Raw genomic sequence first — 23,454 nt, 5'->3', positions numbered from 1 at the left:
CCGTCTGATGGCATGGTTCAGATTTATCTACTTTCTCCCAAACATAAAGTTGCTTTTAGAAAGGTCTGAGGCACACAACTATTTAAAGCATGCACATGCGTGTGAATGTGTGCGTGCACATGTACATGCACAGGCTGCAGCTTAAGATACTGCGGGTATAATCATTCTAGTAAAGGCAGCATCTTAAACAGAAATACGTAACCATTTTGGCCAGGAACCAAACCAAACCAAACCCTCCCTGGCCCCAGCCCATCCATTTAATCAGACTAAGCCAAGCCTTTTCATGGTGCCCCTGAGCTGGGCACTGTTGGCCTTTCCAGACTGGCCACTCCAGGAACAAGGCAGAGCATTGCCTCGCACACATGGGAGGCTACTTCCAGCACACCGTTTATAGAGCAACCGACCTTTATTTTAGAGATAGCTTAAGTAAAGTAACATGCAAAGAAACACATGAGTAAGAGTTTCATCTGCCTCGGGCTCCTGCAAATCCTTTTCTTTTCCTCCCTTGTAGCACAATGCGATGGATGCCCGTTATTCATCCCCGTAAAGCACAGCGTGTACATCCACGCCGTCTGTCCTTTGGCTGGAGCTGTGTTTGCAGGTTTCCCGTGGGAAAGGAGGTGCTTCACTTCTGAAGAAAAAAATCAGGGCATTGGCATGGGCCACGGGGACGCTGGTGGGGACCAGCCACCTGCACTGAAGGGCTTCGCAGGACCTGGCTGGGAGGCGAGCAGCAAAATCTCCTGCAACTTGCCATGATGCAAGTGTGCTTCGTGCCCACAGGAGCACGTCTCCACAACAATCCCGGTGCACAACAACTCCTCTTCCGCAGCATCTTTCCTCCTGCCGTATGTCTGACCTTCTCTCTCCCCTGTCTTCACACACCCTCCATATTATGTGCCTGGCCAGATTCCTAGGGGTGAGCCTTGAATTTGGAGTAAGTACAAAAACTGCTTGAACGACGGACAAAATCTGTATTAAGTCAACTAGGATCAGGGGTCTGATATTTGCTGAGAGTATTTCATAAATCGTAGGTGTTCTGTATCCCATGCATGTTCAAACAACTCAAGATGAAATATGGTCTTCAACTTAACAGCAAGGAAGACCTCAGTCTTCAAAAACTGCGAGGAACACAATTTAATACGAACCTTCTTATATTAAACAGGATTATCTTTAAAAAGCACTGTTACATATTTACTAGTTTACCATGAACAAACGCTTTTTTAGGGTTTTTTTTGTGTGAAGTTACCATATTCTTTTATAAAACTGACTCAAGTCATTTGCCCTGTCTTTGGAAATGTGCATATATTTCAGAAGAGGTTCTGAATGTCTTCCTCATTAAAAAAAGGTGTGGAGGGACACCAAGCGATGCCCCCGGCACCGCTCACGGCCGGTGGCCCAGCAGCAGCAGCAGCAGGACCAGGGTGACGGCAGCAGCAGGGCTGGGGCGGGGGGCTGCGCTCCCGGGGTCGCTGCTGGGGACCGCAGCACCTTCTTTGCTTTGCTGGTTCAGAAGCTGCTTGTTTGCAGAGGTGTCGTCCATATCCAGGTCATACGCCAGTTCTGAAAGCAGAAAGAGGGAGGTGGTTAGTGACAGGCAGTGCGTGCCGGCATCCTGACGCACGGCACATCCAGCCCCCGCCAGCACCGGGGTCCGAGTGAGGTCGAAGGAATCATGGCAGGGGTGGATGGGCTGGAAGAGCTTAGCAAACATCTTAGTCCCGCACCCAGCCCTGGTCCCAGAGAGCCTCCCCGTACCCTACACCAAACCCTATGCTTGGAAAGACCAAAAAATCACAACTATAAGGTGCCCCAGTAAGAAAACAGAGGAGATAAGGGGATCTGGCTTACTGGAGAGCTACTCCCAAAGAAAATCAGCTGAGCTTTGGAGTGGGTGTTTAGCAATGCAAATCATGCCTGTTCCCCAGACACCGCAAGGATGCACGGAGGAGGAAATCCAGGTAAGCACAAATAGTTCCCCTGAACCCAGAGCCAGCACAAGGCCTTGCTCACCAAATACCTCCCGGCTGGAGGACCTGAGGAGCTCTGCATTTCTGGAGTCTTACGTAAGTGTGTGCCAAATATGCTCCTTACAGCGCTTACAACACATCCATCCCATCCCCTGTCCACCTCATCAAAGTGCTGGAAAGCGAGGAATGTGAATGGATCATCCACCCCGGGCATGCTGGTGTTGCAACATGGGGACTTTGAGATGATGCACATGGGAGCTCCAACGCAAGAAAATGCCCAGGATAAATGTTTTGATAGTCCTGGCAGAGGAGCATGACATTAACGGGGGAAAAGCTTGTAGCAACCCATCACTGGCTGCAAAGAACTTGCTTAGCAGTAAGTCACAGTCACCCTTGTCTCCCTGGGACATGGAGGAATAAAAAAGTCAAAATAGACAATGTGGAAAGGCAAGAAACCAGCAGTTCTCAGGACCAAGAACAAAAAGGAAATGGTGTTTTAAAATGTCATTAGCCAGATCCACCTGAGGAGTTTGTACTTGTCAAGCATCTGGACCGAGAGGGTGCACCCATGCTTGACTCAAGGCAATGGGTCCCTCACTCCCCTTCTCGTGCTGCTGCCGTCTCCTTCTGGGGTCCAGGTTTCTTGCCCGGATGGGAATCGGTCAAGCCTTTTTGCCTCATCCCCAAAGCCTCACCGTTGGAAGTGGAGGAAGCTGGTGGTTTCCATCAGAAGAGACCCTGGCTCAAGCCTTTCACAAGCCCTTGTGGATCACCAGCATACTGACGGGTTTGGATCATCCCACCCCACCCACCCCTGAGAAAAAAATCCAAGAGGCTGAATAAACACTCTAGCTAAAAAGCGCCGCATCAATCCAATAAGCACCACTGCCAAGGCAAACAGGCAGTATTTCTTAATCAAAAATACCCAAACACTGCAAAACAAAAGCATAACAATGTTAGCGTGACAAGTGAGTCAGCCCAGGCCATCAGAGAGGGTCAGAAACGGCTGAAAGGGAGCAGATATCCACACACACAAAGGGCCAGGTGCAAGCAAAACCCGCTTGGTAAACGCTGACTTCTCCGGGAGATTCCCACAGATATTGCGATTGCTCTTCTGCACAATTTTCCTGCTTTTCTTCTTAAGAGTACAGATATGCTTCTGTCCTCCGGCGCTGGACACCCGCAGGCAGAGCAGGAAAAGGTGCCACCCTGAAAGGGATGCACCGGGAGGCCACCTCTGCCCATCCTGTGCTGCTTTCCAAGCACAGAAAGAAAAAGTCCCTCTGGCACGAGGGATGCTCAGGCTTTGGGGCAGTTTGGGAGCAGCCTGGCTGCACCATCCTATTTTCCCAAGCTCATTTCTGCAGAATAAGTGAAGGGATTTTGAGTTAAAATTAAATCACAGCAGATTATTTCGCAGTTGGTTGTTTTACAGGAGAGTCCTCAGCTGGTACAACATCCGATCAGGGCAATGACGGCCTGCCCTGGTGTGTTTTGGAAGGTGTTTCCACACACTCCAAAGACTCCTAAAACCTAAAAGATGCCCCATGGGGTCACAGTACCATCAGGCACCCGCATGCTTCCAGGCCAGTGATCTGCAGCCAACCAGCAGAGCTTTTGGGGCAGAATATTCTCTTATTGGACATCTTAGCAAAACTAAAAAAATCCACAGGAACTGAGTAACTACTCTTGCCTTCAGTTTAGAAAAGAAATTTGAAACAAAAGAGTGTTTCAGCAAGGTCCTTAACAGCACAAAGGGTTTTGACGTTCCCATTTAAAGTCTCATTCTGCGATGCTGTAATTTATGAGATGCGAGTTCCTGCACGGTTTGCAATGCAGCAGCTGAATCGTGTTGGAAACGTTCAGCCAAAGCATACCAAAATGATTGTTTCAAACATCCTTTACATGGGAAATTTTTAAATTCTGATATTTCACCTGAACTTGAGTAAGGGTAATTTTTTAAATCATGTCATTTCACCCCAATGGGAATGGCAATTCTCTCATTCATCCTCTTTGACCAAATTAAAGAGAAGGGAACAGAAACCCTCTTGTCATCAGAGGTTTGAGAGCTATTTTCCTAGCCTTGTTTAACTGCTTCAGAAGTTTAGTGCTTGGGTGTGCTGTTTGTTTTTGCTGTTCCTTCCATTGTTTCCTTCTCTGGGCTTATTTGTGCCCAATTGTATTTTTAGGCTTGATGGATTTAACCATACATCTTTTATTTTGTATTAATGATGGATTCATAACTCTTGCAAATCCCTCTTCCTTAACTTCTAATAACCTTTGGTACATCAGAGGAAAGGAAAATTAAATGTATTAGCCTCTACCAGACCTGAGGCAGCTGATAACCAGGTCCAGGCAGTAACAATGTTAAAAATACACAATAACAATAACAGTAACAATAACAATAACATTAATAATAATAATAATTCAAATCCAGGTATCCAAATTAGCAAATGTTCCTAATGAGGTACTTCTTGAGAGGGCTCCATTATGGTTTCCAGCCTTCGTTACGATCCCTGGTTAGTCCAGGTCACTGCCACATCCCTGTACCTCCTGCTCCCACAGCCGCCGGGAGAGAAGGAGGCCCAGCACCAGGGATGGAGCTGCAGGACGGCTGGTGTAGTAACAGAAACTAACCTCCCACATACGCCATTTCAGTCTCTTCCACCCAAAACTCTGCCTTTACTCTGCAAAACAACCCGAGAGAATCTGCTCCTCTGCCTCCCCGCTCCCCAGCCATCTTCTGCATTAAATATCTCCACTACCCCAGCTCTGATCATCCACTTAATTTGCAGTAGTTTCAACTACAAAGTGGCCCTTTGGCCTGCAAAGGCTTTTTTTTGGGAGGGGAAACTAGAAAAATCTGTTTCTGTTTATAGTCAGTTGGAGTCCAGAGGGTATTACCAACAATCTGCACTAATTACGTATTCAATCTTCACTCATTTTGGCCCCTCTTGTCCTCTGGGCTGCGGATTAGATAATCCCCTTAAAATAATAGTCAATCATTAGCTCTGGGTTTTTTTTTTTTTCCCCGCATGCAAGCTGAGCGTGCCGTGCCGTTTCCCGGAGTCCTTACGCAGCTGGTGAAAGGTCTCCAGCCGAACACAAGCTGGTCCCTCCGGAAGCATCTCTTGTAACAAAAGCCCCTCTAACACAAAGCTGCTGCGCTTTGCTCCCAGGACGGCAAAAGCTTCAATGGTCTCGCAGCGTGGATGACAAAACCTGCCGCCAGCTCTACAACACGCACTTTCCGCATCCGCAAAATAAAGCGGCGGCATTTTTCCGTGGATTAGGACTAGAATTAGGCGTACTGACTCTGCACAAGCTTATTGGGCAGGAATCACTAAAAAGCTCTTCTTGCTGAACCACACTAGCGTTGGAGACGGCTACAAAAGACGGCCGAAGTGGGAGGAGATTGGTTTTGAGTTGGTATAATAAGTCCCACGGCAGCTGGCGCAGAAGAAGCCAGGCGGATGAGTACTGGCACGCAGGCAGCCTTACGGCAGGCATTTTTGTGCCAAAGTCACCGCTGCCTACTGAAACACCCCTTTTCACCCCTAAAAGGACAACACGGTCTTAAGCAAAGAACTCCTAGCAAATGCCACTCTGGCAAATGACCTCCACGAGGACGGTGCCCGGCTCCCGCGGGCTGGCTCGGCTGCTGCCCAGAGCCCGGAGCCAAGGAATGTCATCTCAGAGGCAGGCATCTGGGCTGCCCGCCTGCCAAGCCTGCCCCGGCAGATGGCCCCGGCGATGGACCTAATATAGTAACAGAGTCGTAATGGATGGCCATGCATGAAAACTGCTTCGCCATGTCACTTGATAGGTCTGCTGGTGCCCTGTGCAGCGGCAACGGGTGCGAAGGGGATCCCCCCCCCCGCCACAGGCGAAACCATCGTGCCTAACGCAGCGTGTTCACCAAACGAGGCTGCCAAGTGGGCCAAAGCGCTTGCAGGGACACGGTGATGGCCCTTGTTTGCAGATGATGGAAACTCTGTGGTGTGAAGGGATTAGGGAATGGATCGTGACCATGTGTTTCCAATAAATGCAAAACACATCAAGTAGAAATGTCAGAGACAAGTAGGGCAGCTTGGCAAGGTCTTGCAGCTCTTGTGGTCAGTTGTGAACTGCATATGTCCTTCAGGACTGCTCTAGGAAAGCACATGCTACCATTGCCAACAAGAATTACAGTCTCCAGGGTGCATTGCTTTATTTAACTTTTTTAAGCAGCAAGCCTTATCAGTGTGGGGAACAAGTTGTCACTAGATGCAGTAGACTCTGTCTATCTCTAAAGCAAGACCGGATTTCTTAAAGGCAGAGACATTTGAGTCAAGCCCAAGCTGTTGACTCACTACGAGGCGAAGCATAAGAGCCTGCGATTCCGCAGACCAGACTGCCTGACCCTGGCTCCCAACTCTCTCATCTTTACAGCGCCAACCACTTCACTCTCACAGGTGTTTGCACCTGAAATCTAGAAGAACAGTCCAATTTCATCCCAAACTCTTCCTGTTGGAATACCAAAAGCTCTACTCATCTCAGCCTCTAGTTACCTGCCTTTCTCATGCAAACAGCTCATACTACAAACACACCTCTGTCTCCACAAAGACAACACCTGAACCCATCCATGGAGTTACACGGCACGCATGGCCACGACTGCACGGATACAGCCGGGATCCCCAACCCTCTGCTTCTCCAAAACACCTTAAACACTTCCAAACACCTAGCCAAGCACGGTTTCATCTCACCAGGGAGGTTTTGCCTTCTGGCTTATTACCACTAAAATCCTGGAGCACCAACAGGTTTGCCAGTTGTCTTCTTGCACAACGAGCTGCAACAGCCCAGCCATAGGTGCGGCCGCGCCGGCGTGTAATTAAAGCGCTGAGCCGGGGCTGGCTGTGGTGCTTGTGTTGGCACGGTTGCAAGATCACCGAGATGGATGTGCAGCATGTGCATGGTCTTGTGCCTCTGCTTTTCCACCTCCTCCGCAGCAATTTAGGAGGCGCGGCTCTTGGCAATACGGATTTGGAAAAAAAATAAGACAAAATCCAACTCGACACCATCTTGCTGCCGTCGGCAACGTGGCTGGGGGAGACTGGCACGGCTCAGCAACGAGTGGTAAAACTGACTTCCTGGGCAGAAACCCAAGGGAATTGGGTTTGGGATTGCTGATTTGCAAACCAAGACTTTTCCCCCGCTCGCCTCTTCGACACATCCCTGCTGCCGGTGTGCCACTGACGGCCCGCAGCCTGCAGCGTGTGTTTGCGAGCAACCTGAAGACCGCAGGCACAACCACAAAACCAGCACCGATTTGGGGTAAGTTCTCCCAGGATTGAAGCAATCTGGATGGCAACAACCAGGTTGATTTGTGGGGACCAAGTCATCCAGCACAGAGAGGTGAGGAAGCTCCAGCTCAGCCCCATGCGAGGGGTGCAACCAGCTGCTGCTCGGGCTACACAAGGCAATCAGCCATGAGCTCTGCGAGGCAGCTGGTACACACACCCTGGCTCCCCAACCTCCAGCACTACCCGAAAAGTCTCATCCATGGACGTCTTCAAGCTTTCGATGGGGCAAAGGGATAAAACAGCCCCCAAAACCCAACACATTACATGGTACGGGCAGAGGGGCTGCACCATGACCCCAATTCAAGTGACTACTCCACTCCACCTTGGCCAGAGGCTGGTGGCAAGGAAGGGCTATCATTTATGACCTGGGCCTATGTTTACTTTGAAAATGTACTTATTAAATTCCTCTTTGCTCCTTGGTGTGCTCTAGATTTACCCTGAAGAGAATGTGGCGTCTGCAATTGCATTAATCATTTTCCCTTTGGCAGCAAGTGAAAGAATTTCTGAACTGTACTTGCAGAGCGGAGCCACAAAAACGTGTTTAGCAAAACGCACTCATGTAATCTATTAAAAATTAACAAATCTCATTAGCATTATTAACTGGAAGTGCCAGAGTCCTTGTACTCCGATGATGAAGCAGCATGCCTCAGTCTGATATCCAGCTGTACTGTCCAGAAAAAGAGCTGCTACCTAAAGGAACTTAGGAGAGAAGAACTAAAACATAGGGGGCTAACATGGACAGTGAAAAGCATCTCCAAAGGCAGGAGACAAAAAAGAAAAAGAGGAAAAGCTGGAAACAGAAGAGTATGAATGGAAGTGAAGTGATTTATGAGGCAGCAATACAGGACTGGGTCAAGCAGTGTTCTTGCAGATCCCCCATGTACCTCAGCCCACCCAGATGTGGAGTCACCCTCTCCTTCTTTGGGGACCTTCAAGATCTAAACCCACAAAGCAATCCCTTCTGATCACTCTGTTGTCATCTGAGACATCTCAGGACAGTCTCGATTTTGGGAGGTAACGTTCCCAGTGATAGCAGAGCAAAATGAAATGCTTCCTATTTCCTCTAATGACCGAAACCAACATCATCACATCAAACTGAAATTTTCTCCTTCATCTTTGCTCCCCCAAAAACTCTTTGGACACGACTGGGGCAGGCAGCTCTTGCTTGCTACCTCCTGGCCTTCAACTGCCCAAGCTCAGGACATTTAGTGGCGTTCATGTACTAGCAAGACCCACCAAGATGCAGTCCTATGGGGAATGGCAATGGTCCCTGCCTTCCAGATGCCAGCTGCTAAAAGCAGCCCTCAAGGCAGAAGGATATTTCTCAATGCTTGATTAGAAAAGTCATGGTGGTGTTACGGCACCCAGGAACATCTGACATCTTCCTTTGTGACTCACTGCGTGCGGAAACCAGACTTGAACAGGGCCCAGGCCATGGAGACCGGGGTTTGTGGCATTCATGCTCCAACTAGGCAACCAGGAACGTGCCTCTTCAATCAGAGGGGACCAGGACTTTGTGCAATGTCTATGCTCAGTCAACAATCCCTGGACATCCATCATTGCCTTAGGCTTGTAAGGAGAAGAAAAATCAAAGGCAGTGGGTGTTTTGCTCCTTGAGCACACACGTAAAGAAAGTGCCTCAGCAGCGCTCCCAGCCTGGGGATCAAACTGACAGAGACTCCACCAGGCTACAACTCCTCATGTCAAGGAAAATATCTGGAGCGAGATTTTGGGTCATAACCCAAGAATTTGCGTTGGGCACGGACATAACTGCTCAGCCCCCCACAGGTAGAGCCGGCAGGTAGGCTCAGGCACGGTGGTACACAGACATCTGCTCAGCCTGCCTCCGCTCCTGGAGAAACTCCCTGAGGTTTTGTGCCCTTACACTGCCTGGGACCACTGGCGCGGATGGAGAGCAAGCTCCCCCTGCCCGTGCCAGGGGAACGTTTGCACAGAGCACGGGTTGAGGTGAGAGAGCAGCCAAAGGAAGGGAGCCGAGAGGCTACTGCACCACCTGGCTTCTTTAATTGTGTTAAGCTGCTAAAATAAATAAATAAATAAATAAATACATACATACATACATACATAAAACCCTGGCCCTGCATTGAAACAACATTAAAGTCACTTCAGCCTATAAAAATGGGGTAATGCAGGAGGCCCTGGGAAACATCACCATACCTGGCTTTCCCACTTTATATAGAAAAAGAAGGGTTGAGTTCATAGGCTGGAACTCTTTAACAGCTTCAGGTCATGTTCCCTGCACTGGAAGGAGCCCCGGGAACAGCCGCTGTAGTCCAAAACCAGGACCTGGCTTTGCAGTGCCTTCTGCATCGCTGCAGAGAGAGACCCATATTAAACCCAGCTGCTTACCGGCTGCATGTAACATCTGACACAAAACCAGGGCTGATTCCTGCTCCCTGCCTCCCTCCCAGACGGACAGCAAACCCTGGTCCCAAAGCACCGGTGGAACTGCTGAAAGCTAGAGCTGGATGGTGGTGGCAGCTCCGACGGGAAACTTGGCATCATCCCAGTTGAGTGCCAGGACACCACGGCTGCAGTCCTTGGGCTGTGCTGGATCCATCTCATCCCACTTGCTCTTTCCTAGGGGCCAAAGGCTTGGGGAGCCGCAGCTGGGACCTTGTCAAACCAGTGCTTGCGGCTGGGACCATGGTAGAGCTCAAGGAGACCACCTTGGCTGTGCCTACCCCAGGAGGAGGAAGCAAGGGAGGGAGGTGATCAGCCCTGGGCTCCTGCCCGGCACCTCCCCAGGTCAGCTTGTACATGCAGCCACGGGAGATACTGGGAACGGGGACGCACAGCTCACGTGGGAGCATCCAAATTGCTCTGGGGACACTCCATCGGCACAGCGAGCAGTGAAACGAGGAGGCGACAACGCAAGAGGGCTCCGAGGTCCAAGTCCACGAATGCGTCCCCCTCCATCCTATCTGTAGCACTCACGGCTCACTCTCAGGAATGTCACAATCATGGTGGAAAATCAAAATAAAAAGGCTATGTAATCCAGTTTGTAAATCCCTTGAAAAATACAAAATCCTCTCTAAAACGGATTACGGAGATTAGAGATAAGAGTTTCCTGGAAATCAAGAATTGCATTTCAGCCTCCCTCCTCTCCCACCCTCCCAGAAAAAAGAGACGGGCTCATGCCCTGCACCGCCTCACCACACTCCTCCCCGGCCATCACCCCGGCCTCGGGGAGCAACGGCAGCTCCCTCCAGCCCCTGAAAACGGCACAGCTGTTTCTACCTGATTTTGTCCTAAGCACTATTTTGGGGCATTATCTGCTGCATGTACCTGAGCCTAAGGGCAACATGCACCAGTGGTAGGAAATCTGCCTGCATCAGGGAGAGGAGGAGATGCCTGCCAGCCTCCTGCAAGCTTTTTGGTCCATTCCTTTTCCGAACGGGCTCTGCGGGACCATGCAATGTGCTGCTGTGGCTTTACGAGCTGCAGGAGCTGCACCCAACCCTGTGGGCGCCCAGCACAAAAACATCCTCTTAAATCAGGGTGGTCTTCTGAAAATCAAAATGTTTCACTTGGCTGTGCCAATGGTGACAATGTTATCAACGGGAGAAAGGTCAAACACTCATGTGCCGATGATATCAAAACGTTTAGCAGCCATGCCATTATTATTATGATAGATTAAAATCAGCATTTCGTTTAATATTTTGACTCAAGTATCCACAATGAATGGTGGCAGGACAATTTTCTGTTGGAAATTTTTATTTTGTGGGAGTTTTTGTGCTTTCTTTCTTATTTGGAACAACAACAAAAAAAAAAGGATTGCAATATTAGCATTCCTGGCAGAGCACACATTCGAGTTCCTGACCTGTTATTGCTCAAGGACTTCTGCAGCTGCAGATGCCTGTTTGGAGCTACAGTTAGGTCACTTTGAATGATGCTCATAGAATAAGGATCAAAACACTTACAGCTTGATCAAAAGGACATTTTATGAACATTGCAGCCCGAGTTAAGTGCTGATGTGAATATTTACGTTCGCCCTTACATTAGCTCAGCTCAGTTCTAATAAAATTAACACCCTTTTAAATAATGCATTCAATTTTTTTTTTTTTTCATGGTTTTGTGCCTTATGGCTTTGAAAACATATCTTCAGAACCTTTCCATCACTCTAGGAACATCTATTTGTGTTGGATCTGGAAATCAACTTATCCAGAGGAATAAGGGCGGGGGTGTGTGCTGGTTTGTATCGTTGCTCCACCTGCTCTAGCCTGAATTTATCCACCAAAGGTTGGGGTTTTTTTCCCCCACAAAAGAGGGTAACACAGTCAGACTCTTTCTTTTCCCAGTAGGAATTACTACCTGTAAATAAACAACTAAAAACAGAACTACAAGCACCAGCAGCTTCAATGCTCCTTTGAAAAGAGACAACAGAAAATACAAAGCAGGGAAAAATCCAGTCTCTTTTCTGCATTTCACTTGCACATTAGAGGCAAAATGAACTTACCAGTCCAGGACAGGGGACGTCTTATTGGCGCAATACAGCCGGTTAACTGTTCTTTAGAGATATTCATCTCAAAAGCCAGAACAGAAAGAGCATTTTCCCCCCTTTTATTTATTTATCTTTTTTTGTGCCAACTCACCTTAGCTGAAAAGCACATTGAGATTGTAATTATGGGAAGGCCTCATCTAGTAGATTTGTAAACTCAGCTATCGGCTTGAATTACTGGAATTAGCAAGGCTAATTTAATGTCACTGTTCAAAATAGCTCAGATTTGGAATTTCTTAATGGCCTTAGGAGAAGGAGTCTTTATGCATACTGCAATCTAGGCTTCATTCTTAGACTAAATTCCTTCTCATAGATTTTGTGAATGCCCTGTTTTGTAGCCAACACAAACTCTGTCCAGTAAAATAATGTAAGGACTCAGAATGAAAAGAGATTAGCTGTTCCCTGCTCCTGTTATTTTAAAGCAGGAATAACTTTGGCTTCTACTGATTCATAGACAAAGCTTGAAATGCAAAGCATGCTCAACTCCAGATTCAGCATGAAAAGGACCTTAAAATATTCCCGAGTGCAAGTAATGGACTTATTAGAGGGATGAAAAGAGGCACTTTTCACAGAATCCCAAGCTCTTTAGTCCTGTCATATCAATAATCTTGCTGCAGAATTTAATTCTATTTACATTTCTTTCCCTTCCAAATATCCTGCCTGACTCCTATGAAATACAACATTTACGCTTTTAAAGCGTTAATTTATTTCTGTTAATGCTCAGTGGCAAGTGGTGTAAAATGTCTGCAGATCACCCAGAGCGTGAGCGGGTGCGATGGCATCAGGACGGCGTGTGACAGGGAACAATTCTGTACGACATGCAGTTTTACACCTCACAATTGATAAATGAGGACATAATTTTAAAGACTTGGTTAAAAGCATCTTCTTTAAATAATGACAGTTGATTATGCTGAAACTCAACGTACCTGCAATCTGTTCTCCTGTCCTTTATGTTTAACACCCACAAAAACATTGTGACAGTGAGAAAAAAAGCTTTATAGATATCAGGAAAAAAATTTGCCTGGCTGTCCTTAAGCTACCAAAATGTATCAATTTTTTTTTTTACCCAGTTTGCTTAGTCTTTGCAGGATGGTTTAATCTAAAACAGGCAGTAAGCAACTAGTGGCGATTTTCCCTCTTTGAAGAACTGGCTGAAAAACAAAGGTATTTCAGGAACAAATTACAAAAGCCTGTGTAGAAACACCAGGAAAGCAGATAGAGATGTCCCCTCTTTAAGGAGAGAGGGGAGGTTTTTTTCTCCGCTCGGCTCCATGTCCCCAGGACAATTTGCACCGGTTGGGGAGTGTCGTAGCTCGGAGGGGATAGAAGATGTGTTGGGCTACATCTGCCCACGGCCCTCCCTGAGACCGAAAGACCCCAAAACACTGCAATACAACGAGCAGCCGTCCTGGGATGGCCATGAATGGCACGTGGTACCGGCCAGTGATGATTTTCACAGACCCGACCCAACCGTGCGGTTTTGCTCTTGAAAGGCAAAGCACAGCGATTGCACGCTGCCTTTCACCCAAGGGTCTCAAAGCACACTGCAGGCATTAATTACACCCTCTGCTTTGCAGAGATTAATTAAGCACTGAAGCCTCACAGTCCCCAGGAGCCGAGCACAAGCCTCCATTCACTAATGGCTAAAACCAAGCCAAGGTTGCAATGAGGCTTCACGAGCACTGATGGGTGAGCTGGGAAAAGCACCTCTGAGTGCCCCGAGTCACTCTGCAGCGCTGGCCTCCTCCTCCTGGGATGCTTTTAATTCCTGCAGACACGTCCCAGCAAGTGCCCCTGTGAAGGCAGCCGTTCGAGGTTTTGCTCTGAAAACACTCTTTATGGCAAGGCACAGAGACCAGACACACCAGGGAGCAGGAAGGGCGAGGAGCAGTCCCGTCCCACAGCCATCCTTCAGTGCATCCGCTCAGCCCCTATTTCTAAGGACACCTCGAGAGGGCTCTGACATTAGCAGTTGTTTTTCCTAATGATGAACTTGACAGCCCTGATGAGACATCCCGCATCCATGCGCCAAGAAGAAACAGAAGCTCCTCAAATCATCCTTGTTGCTTCTTCATGTGCCGCTGGCTGCCAGGCTGCTGCGTCACCCCTTGCCGGGTGGGACAGGCTGCAGAAGACGACCAGGCTGCCTTTTTCTGCCCATCATCCCAACCCCTCCAGTCGTGAGAGGCATCCCCCAGCAGGTCTGCCAGCAGAGCCACGGGAAGGCACCATGGGAAGCAACGATGGATTTAGACAAGAAGCCTGCTGACCGACAAAAATCCACTGTCACTCTTTCTTTAGAATCATAGAATCATAGAATCGTTTACGTTGGAAAAGACCTTTAAGATCATCGAGTCCAACCGCCAAATTAGCAACAAATGCCTGGATGAAATAGGTGACAAGTGCATTAAAAAAAATATGATACCTGTGCAGCGGAGAGCTGGAAGGCAAAGGGGGATTGCCAGCCCCTGCAGCTAACAAAAAGTGGTGGCTGTGCTGCAGCTGCAGCCTGGGAAATCCATTAAGACCACATGGGGTGTCAAATTGTATGTAACATGAGTGCCGGGCTTGCAGGCACTGTGTGACAGCAGCCCCGCAATGGAGCTGGGCGGAAAGCAGGGCCGCAGAGACCGGAGACGACAAAAGTTTCTCAGCACATGCCTGCCTTTGCCTCCCCAAAACTGGGAGGAGCAGGCGAACGGGCACAGCCCTGCACAGCCCCCCAGCGAGGAAATGCAGAGACACCGTGGGTTTGCACGGCCCCAGAAAGCCTGAGCTGCAGGTCAAGGCAGAGGCAAAGAAAGTATCCCTGTGTGCATCCCATCCTGCTGTGGGACACAGGGGGAGATGCCCAGGGAGGGATCCCTTGGAGCAGGGCTTGCTATAGGAGCTGCAACTGTTCGCTTTGCTTTAGAACCGGTTAGTTGAAATCCTGCAGCCATCCAGTCCCCCAGTGTAGGTTTCAATGGGATGGAAGTGATTTAGGAACCTCCAGGCAATCCCACACAGTGGTCCCGGTTACCCCGTATCCTACATAACAGGAGCTGGTTAAGTATTTTTACAGACAGGTTTCTGCTCCTTACTGTATGCAACTGGGCAGGGTTAGTTTCACTGCTATTAGCAATCGAAATCACTCTCAAACCTCTTGCTTTCCAATCCAAGTACAGCAGTTCTTTTCATTCAATGCGTAGAAATACCTCCATGCTATGTCCTTATGTTTGGATTTTATCTTTTTGTTGGTACACAGAACCATTTTTCTTTTTTTCACATTCTCTAACGAGTTCTGGCGGTAGGAAGTTGTTTGTAAATCACACAAGTATTTGTTTTACTGGAAACATCTGCTTTAACACATTTGTCTTGAAAAAACATTTTTTTTTTTAAACAAAGGTATTAAGCTGCAATGTAAATTGGGCACATCTGTTTATGAGTCACTGCAATAGCACTGCCTCCAATGCACCAGATCACACGGATCTCCAGGGGCCTGATCCAGCAGAAATTGGAAACTTACAGCTCGCTCTGCTCCCTTTTCCAGCACTACTCTTTCGAGAGTATTGCTGCCTGATTTAATAAGTTAAGGCCACTAAATAAGAAAGACCTATTTAGCATCTGCTAATAGCATTAAGTGGCTGGCCCAGCAGACACTTAAGTATCAGCAAGATACTTCAGCTGGTGCCCAAGTCCATGGGCACGCGAGGACCAAGTTGAGTGGAATTATTTGTGCATGGGGGACACTGGGAACTCCAGGCTGCACCAGAGCTACCTCTGCCCACGGTGCCGTACCACCCCTGCTGCCTTCAGCCGCTCAGTGCTGCCATTAAAAACATTTAGAGAAGCAAACTAGAGGGAAAGACAGCAGCTGAACCTCCAAGATCAAAACCTGACCCACCAGCTGGTATTCATTCCCTGGAAATACCAGGGTCAGCAGACCTGGGACAGTGGTCTGAGGTCCAGGAGAAACCATTTAGTTTTGTTTTCTGGAGTGGCTGGAGATCATCCCTCGATGCTTCTGGGGTAAATAAAGCACGTGGGCAGTGGGAAAGGGGAATCAAACCCAGCAAGGAGATGCCTGGAGAGGGCAGATTCGGGACCTCCACCCCCAGAAGAGCTGCAAGACCCAAACTGCCCTGGACACGCGCACCCGACCCCACCAGGGCAAAGCTTTCTGACTGCCACCAAAGCCCACGGCCGGGCAGGAACGTCCCACCAGAGCCCAGGAGGGGAATGCGGTGCGTGCAAAGCCTTTGCTCCCTGCACCCGGCCATAGTGGCTCCCCCGGCACAGCCCACCCATCCGGGACGAACGCCTCCCCCAAAAACGCCAGGCTACCTCTGTGATATTCCCCCCGCACCCCCAACCTGATATCTGCCACTGGCCCCACATTTGGAAAAATCGGTCCACTGGCAAAAGCACCCATGGACAGATGCAGCAGCCGCAGGGAGATGGCCGTGCGCAGCCACGTGTTGGCTGCATGGTGCTGGGTGCACCTTATAGAATCATAGAATGGTTTGGGTTGGAAGGAACCTTAAAGATCACTTAGTCCCAACCCCCCTGCCATGGGCAGGGACACCTTCCACCAGACCAGGTTGCTCAAAGCCCCATCCAGCCTGGCCTTGAACACTGTCGGGGATGGGGCATCTCTGGGCAACCTCTTCTAGTCTCTCACCACCCTCACAGTAAAGAATTTCTTCCTAACACCTAATCTAAATCTACCCTCTTTCAGTTTAAAACTGTTACCCCTCGTCCTATCACTACACTCCGTGTTAAAGTGTCCCTCCCCATCTTTCTTATAAGCCTCTTTTAGGTACTGGCAGGCTGCTCCAAGGTCTCCCTGGAGCCTTCTCTTCTCCAGGCTGAACAACCCCAACTCTCTCAGCCTGTCCTCATACCGGAGGTGCTCCAGCCCCCGATCACCTTCATGGCCCTCCTCTGGATCCTGAGCCTCTTTTAGTCTTTGCAACGGCAGAAATAAAGCTACAAGTGCCAGGAAGGGAAATGGAAGGCGACAGCACATCAGATGGTCCCCGTCAACAGACACTGGAACACAAGCGGGGAAGTTTGCCCTTTGAGGGAGGGGGAGAGGAAAGCGTTTCGGGTATAAATGCATTCTTTCACATTCTCTGTGCTTGCCTTAGCAGATGATTTATGTGGACAAGAGAAGAGGAAGAGATACTGCAGGCTGTGTTCTGCGATGACTTTGGGGAGCACACAACTTTTTTTTTATTTAGTTTTTACTGGAATGATCTATACAGAACCAGAAGACGATGAGCAAATGTACTGAAGCTGCAAAGCAGCCAGCAGAGAGTTATCAGGGAGGCAGAGGATATTACTCAGACTCTGATAATAACCACCGGCTCCCACCTGCCAACTGCAGTCTGCCTAACACAAAAAAGTCTGAAAACAGGCTGCAGCAGATGTCTGCCTCCCCATGCAGGAAGACCGTCTCCAGTATCCATGGGACACAAGCAACTCCAAAACAGCTTCGAGTCCAACAATTTTACAGAGACTCAAGACACTGAATTAAAACAGGAAGGAACGGGGGGGAAAAAGGAAGAAAAAGGATGTGTATCACATTGCAGTTGTAATTTACATTTTAGAAATCCTGCTGGGACTCCTGCACTGGAGGTGACAGATGCCCTGGCAGTCTGTCCAGCTGCCAAACCCGACGCAGCCAGCGAGGTCCCACAGCAGCCAGCAGTACCTGCCACCACGATACATACGTCCTCACACATCACGGCATACAACCACCAAGGGAGCAGCCAGCCAAGGGACGCAGCAGCATCCTGGCACACAGCAGTGCGCAGGGTCCTTCAGCATCCAGCAAAGAGTCAGCCCCGAGGCAGTGCTTCGGGCACCAGCTCCCGGCTGCTCGGAGATGGGATACGCAGAAAGGAAGGAAGGAAGGTATAGGAAAGGAAAGGTGTTGCTGGGTTTGCATCCAAAATCTGTGCTGGGCGCAGACACAGCCTCCCGTGGGAGGGAAGGGCAGAGCATCATCCCAGGTCCCGTGGGAAGCAAGGAGTGAACAAAAAGCAGGAACAGGCAGCAAGATGTTGTCAAGAGCCCCAAATAGCATTGAAGACATTTTCTGAAACTACAGAAGCTGGTCAAAATGCCAGATTCCCATTCCCATAGAAAAGGGGAAATGTGCTACGGCTCCAAAGCAGAACAAAGGCAAAACGCGTCCAAATTTTCTGTTGTTTAAAAAAAAAAAAAAAAAAAAAAGACAAGTTGACATACCACTCCAATGAAGTCCAATCAATTCATTTGGATTTCATTTTTTTCTGTGGTATAATTAAAAACGTAATCTCAAGCAGACTTTTAGACAAGAAGCTGCTCTGGAGTGAAAGCTGACGGCATTACCTTGCAGTATGGGCAAGCAGGCTGTTGCTGCATTTCCCCGCTGCAGGAGCAGAGGAAAATGTTTCAATTTATTTCCAAAACAAAAAAATCCCATCCAAAACCCCAGCATGCTTCATTGCATCCCAGTTCCAGGAGAGAGGCATCTTCCAGCACAAAGTTTTCCCATCAGAAAGTTTCCAACCTGCCCTGAAAGCAACATGGGGAGAAGTTAAATTTTGGGGTCAAGCCACTTTTGCCCCAGGTGAGATGCACCATAGACCCAGAAAAGCTGGCAAGGCCGGAGGACTTCAGAAGCACTCGGGCTGCCTGAAATTTGTTGATATGGAAGAAAGCCATCTGGGCTCTCCTTAGAGCCGCAAAACCCCCGGGGCCGGGGATGGATGGCAAAGGCAGAGCGCAGCCACCGCGCGGGTAGGAGGACATCTCTCCTCCAGTTCACAGCTCATCCATCCCAGCCGTGCGAGGGGTCGGGGATCTGCTGGGAATCGGGGGAGCCAGCGCTCGGATGGACACACCTGGTTCAGTTCACGTTACTCCTGGTGTCAGCCCCGGCAGATGCGCGCGCACAGGTCGGGACTAATGCACAGCAGTCGAAGAGAGCTTCTGCCTGACGGATGATGAATCCCCCGCTCCTGCAGCGCCCAGAGCGGCGTTGACTCAGTAAGCGATCATGTCCTGGTAATACACCGACCGATGAGTGATTTGCAGGCCAGACCCAAACGCACTCTATTTTCATTCGCAAAGCAAGGGGTGGGGAGAAGAGAAAAAGAAATGTGGATTAAAAATGCTGAGTCCTGAGAGATTTCTCTGGAGGAGCATCCTTCTCCCTCTTTCTAATATCTTTTTGGCAAGGACTAAAAAGACAGGCTGCTTCCTGGGCAGGTCTGTGTTTCCATCTGCTGGAGACCATCAACCACCAGTGCCAGGGCTCCAGGATCAGGCCCGTCCACGGGTCCAGCACTGTGTCTCCATTGATTTCATTTTGAGAGCCTCATCTTGGGCAATGCCTTTTCCTCCACCTGGGCTACAACCCATGACTTTCCAGGGAGCACTGCTGTTTGGAAAGATCCAGACGTCTTCCAGATATTTAACTCACAGCTTCATTTAGTCAGGCTTGATTAGTTCATAGATACATACACTTACATTTATGGAAAGATGTAAAAACTAATTTTCAAGAATGTGATGCTCCCGTCCGCAGCAAGTAGGAACCTGTCAGATCCCAGGTAAGGAGATTGCCGCTGTGTAGGCTCTCGCTCAACCACATCTAAGTAAACACCACGTCCCCAGAGCCTTCGGTTGCTGCCATAATGCGATGCTGCAACTTGCACTGCTAGGTCATTGCCACAATATCCTATGTAAAAACAAACACATTTGTTCAAATTTGAAGAGGGGAACCGAGAGGTCAGGATTTTTAAGGCAGTCTGGAGAATTTCAGCATTTCCCATCTTCTTCCCTTTAGGGCTGAAGAGTGCTCTGAAAGCTGTATTCAAAAGTTTTCCAGTAAGTAGTGGCTTCCACGGTCCCCCTGAAACATCATCTGTTCTCTTGGACACCTCCCTCAGGGCAAGATGATGGCCGGCAATGCAGCAGCCAGAGCTGAGAGCCCAGGACCCTCTCCTAGACATTTTCAATGAGACAGGGCCACCTGGCCCGATGTTAATTGTGTCTCCAGTTATTCACACAGTTGTGTTTCCCCAAGACGCTTTCTGGGCAGACACATGTCAAGCTCATCCCGAGCCAAGCCGTGTTTAATAGTCCTTGACGGACCTTAATTCCGTGAATTCGTCTTCTCGTGTCTTTGACTGCATGGAACCTTTGGGTGTCCCCACTGTGTGATGTTCCTCCTGTTCAATCCTTGCCGTTGCCCCCAGCCGAATCCCCAGCACCATGGCGGTGTGCACCAAAGAATCCCAGTCTTGCTGAGCCCAGCCTTGTGTTCAGCTGGTGGCTGTGGTTTCTGAGCAGTACCACCGAGCAGTAGCTCAGCTATAGTGCTGTCCCGTGTCTGCTACCCTTCAGTAGTGCCCAGGTGGTCAAAGACACCTGAAGTATAAGCAGATATGACAAATTGCAGCCCGATCCCAAGGACCATGAGCTAATACGGGCACTCAGCACCCACCTGTCTATGCTCTGCATCAGGGCTAAAGACAACGCAGTGAGGTACGCCGATCCAGCAGCCCACAAAGAAGGGATCTCAACTGGACCAGCCTGTCCTGGACCACAGAGGAGTGGAAATGCTACCAGGAGAGAAGGCAGCCCTTCCTCACGCAGTGCGCATCCCCCATTTTCTGAGACCAGCAGCCACAGCAGCCATGGGGCAAGAGAGGAATGGTCCAGCCCCGTGCCCACGGGACCCCCCCCATGATGTTTTACAGCTGAGTGCTGGCACACCGACACAAGTGCTGGGCACACGCATCGGCCAGCACGGCTGGGACATGCTCCAGGGCCGGCGTCCTTTCCCACAACACCGAGCAGGGCTGCGCCCTACAGCCTCGTTCATTACATCCCCGTAATCGCTCTTATCAGCTTACCTGCAGTAAGGCATTAGTAAAAGCCAAGCCACTCATGAAAGGGGCACCCTATCCTACGTGAAAAGTCAATCAACACGTTATATTGTTATCAGGCTGGCAGACAAACCTCTCTTTGTATGACAAACTGCGCAGATACGAAGCCCTGACTATCAGCGTAAGGTTATCTTGTCGGTCCATTAGCAAGTAGCACCTGGTCTGCTTCTGTCTGAAATATTTCTTTATTGTCGTCCCTTAAAAAGAAATCCAGTTAAACTATTTTGCCTCTCCACAACGAAAAACAGCACAAAAAGAAAAGCAAGTTTGTATCCGAGTCAGGAATTGTGTTTCCCAGCTTCGGAAGAATTCATGTGTTTTCAGCCACAGAAAAACAGATTCATCATCCTTTAAAGATAAGTATGACTATCACTATTGCAACTGGGCAGATTTTTGCATACTTGAAATTGTTTTGATGTGTTCAGTCATGTAAAATGCTGCACTTGGTAACAATTTAAAGATACATTAGCTCCCAAATTACACTGTTGAAAAGCATCTCCTTAGATGCTCTGGCATAACACAAACTTATTCAAACTTGCAACCCGACTGGAAGGTAAACCTCTTGCCAGCAGACTGGCATTATAAACATCTGGGACGGACAAGAAATTATAGATTTTCAAAGACTTTTGTGCATTTGTACATATAAGAGTAGAAACATCACCTCATCTGACCTTCAGTGTGTCTCCAACCCTTCAACCTCACCCAGTCACCTTTCACTGAGCCCAAGAACCAGCCTCATCTGCGCTGATGTGGGCTTCCAAAAGAAGGATTTAGGCCAATGTCTGCTCACATTGGGAATGTGATGCATGTGATTTATGGATACGAGGATATCAGGGATTTACATGTCCTCTACTGATCTGGCTTTAAAAAAACTGCTACATCATTCTTTGCTTTGGGTCAGAATGGACCGAGGCAGTGGAAGTCAGGTCCTAAAAATACCAGATATAAATTGCTCAGATGGACTTGGATCTGCAACCTGTAAAAGTAAAAAAAAAATTAAAAATTGAAGAAAAATTGAAACCAGAAAAATAGAAGCATGGGATTAATATATCCAGCTGATTTACTTGCTGATTTCATAGATGTTTTGGCATATATGTAGCTTTTCTCAAAGTGCAAACTTATTCTGAGAGATTAATTTCTAGTTCTTCAGTTGTGGACTTACTGTTTCTTTGAAGGAAATCACAACACAAAAGTTACAAGAACCCTTCAAAATGTATACATTATGTGAGGCCTGGAAGAGTCACAGCAGCACAAGCAGCCAGCTGAAGGATGCTATAAATGAGCCCATCTCTGAAAGCCACCAATAATTTTCCCAGTCTGTCAATAAAAAAAATCATTTTTGCTGACGTCAAAAGTGAATTAATGAACTTGCCACTCAATTAGAACTTCAGCCAACCGCTACATGTGACTCCCTCTCCATCTTCTAGCTTGTGTTTGGACAGTGACAAAGAATTCTTGACTTCCAACCAAATCTTCGTTAAAAGGAGAAATTTCAACAAACACAAACACTTGAAATAGAAAAGCAATAATCAAGCTATTGCACTGTTTTAGTTGGTATGATTCCAGCTCTTCCATCAGGATAATCTAGCTGACATTTGGCCTTGTCATTTTCTCGCCCTGGGACAGGATGGATGTCTTGTAAAACAGTATGCTTCTGCTACCCTTGCTTCAGCCGAGCATTCAACAGCACCCTCTTTGGAAAAAAAAAAAAAAAAGAAAAAAAAAAGTTGCTGCTACAAAAATTATTATAGTTAAAAGTCCTAAAGCTTTTAGCAGAATAGAAAAAAACAGCAGAAGGATGCTGTGTCAAACTGACACGGCTCACCCCGCTGCATGAGCCAAGGACAGGGCACCTCTGTCGAAGGCTGAGCAGAGACACGTACAATAAATATTGATATTGTACCCATGATATTTTTCAGTAGGACAATTCAAGCCTGCAGGCTGTACAGCGGGAAGGCACAACAGCCACGTGGCCCCACGCTGTCAGCAAAATCCACACAGATAGGGACATTTTCCACCTGCAGAAGGAGTATTTTAAAAGTCAATCAGGTATTTGAAAACGGCAGACAGATGAACATCCCAAGACCCAGCACTAAATGGAGCAGAGCAGTACCAGGAGATACGAGCTGCTCAGATACGGGCACCCTGAAGGCATTTGCAGAGAAGCGATCACCATAATAAAGGATGGGAAGACGCGATCTTGTAAATATTTTAACTACTGTTGGTCTGTCTCCCAGCACATGCACCGAGTGAGCACCGGCAGACTCTGATCGCTCCTCCCAGGTTGGGAGCGTCCACTTTTCCAGCACGAATACTCACTTCTGAGGAAACTTTCCTGCAGGATTGGCCTGCAGAAACCAGGAGGGCTGTACCCAAAGCGACCCTGCCTGGCCTGCCATGCACAGCCACTGCCTCAGCAGAGAAACCCACCGGTACCCGTTTGCTCCCCATGAAAAACCAATTCAAATGTCATTGTAGCAGCAGCATCTCCAGTTCCCTACCACAGCGGTGGGGGTGGAAGGAGCTCAGATTGATGGCACCTCCAGAAATAACCTGGGAGAAAATGGGGTGACAAGAGGAAGGTGACCAAAGGCTGAGCTGCAGGAATGACATCTCAGCACTGAGACCTCTAAAATGTGGAATGGTTTACTGGGACATTTGGAGATGTTTAAAAGCAGAATAGGATGAAAGCTGCA

General features: G+C 48.5%; 1 protein-coding gene across 2 annotated transcripts in view; it reads right to left on the bottom strand.

The window, feature by feature from the left end:
• Positions 1-387: 387 nt before the first annotated feature.
• Positions 388-23,454, bottom strand: part of GPC3 (glypican 3) — a 153,784-nt gene continuing 130,717 nt past the window's right edge. For both annotated transcript variants that reach the window (XM_029997350.1, XM_029997349.1), the window contains one exon: positions 388-1,563. In XM_029997350.1, coding sequence (XP_029853210.1) covers positions 1,510-1,563 — 54 coding nt within the window. In that variant the 3' untranslated portion in view covers positions 388-1,509. The remainder of the gene's footprint in view (positions 1,564-23,454) is intronic.

The sequence above is a fragment of the Aquila chrysaetos genome, chromosome 21, assembly GCF_900496995.4.
Source record: "Aquila chrysaetos chrysaetos chromosome 21, bAquChr1.4, whole genome shotgun sequence".
NCBI classification, from domain to species: Eukaryota; Metazoa; Chordata; class Aves; order Accipitriformes; family Accipitridae; genus Aquila; species Aquila chrysaetos.
Note: the sequence above shows the minus strand (reverse complement) of the source record. Positions and strands in the feature narration are given on the sequence as shown.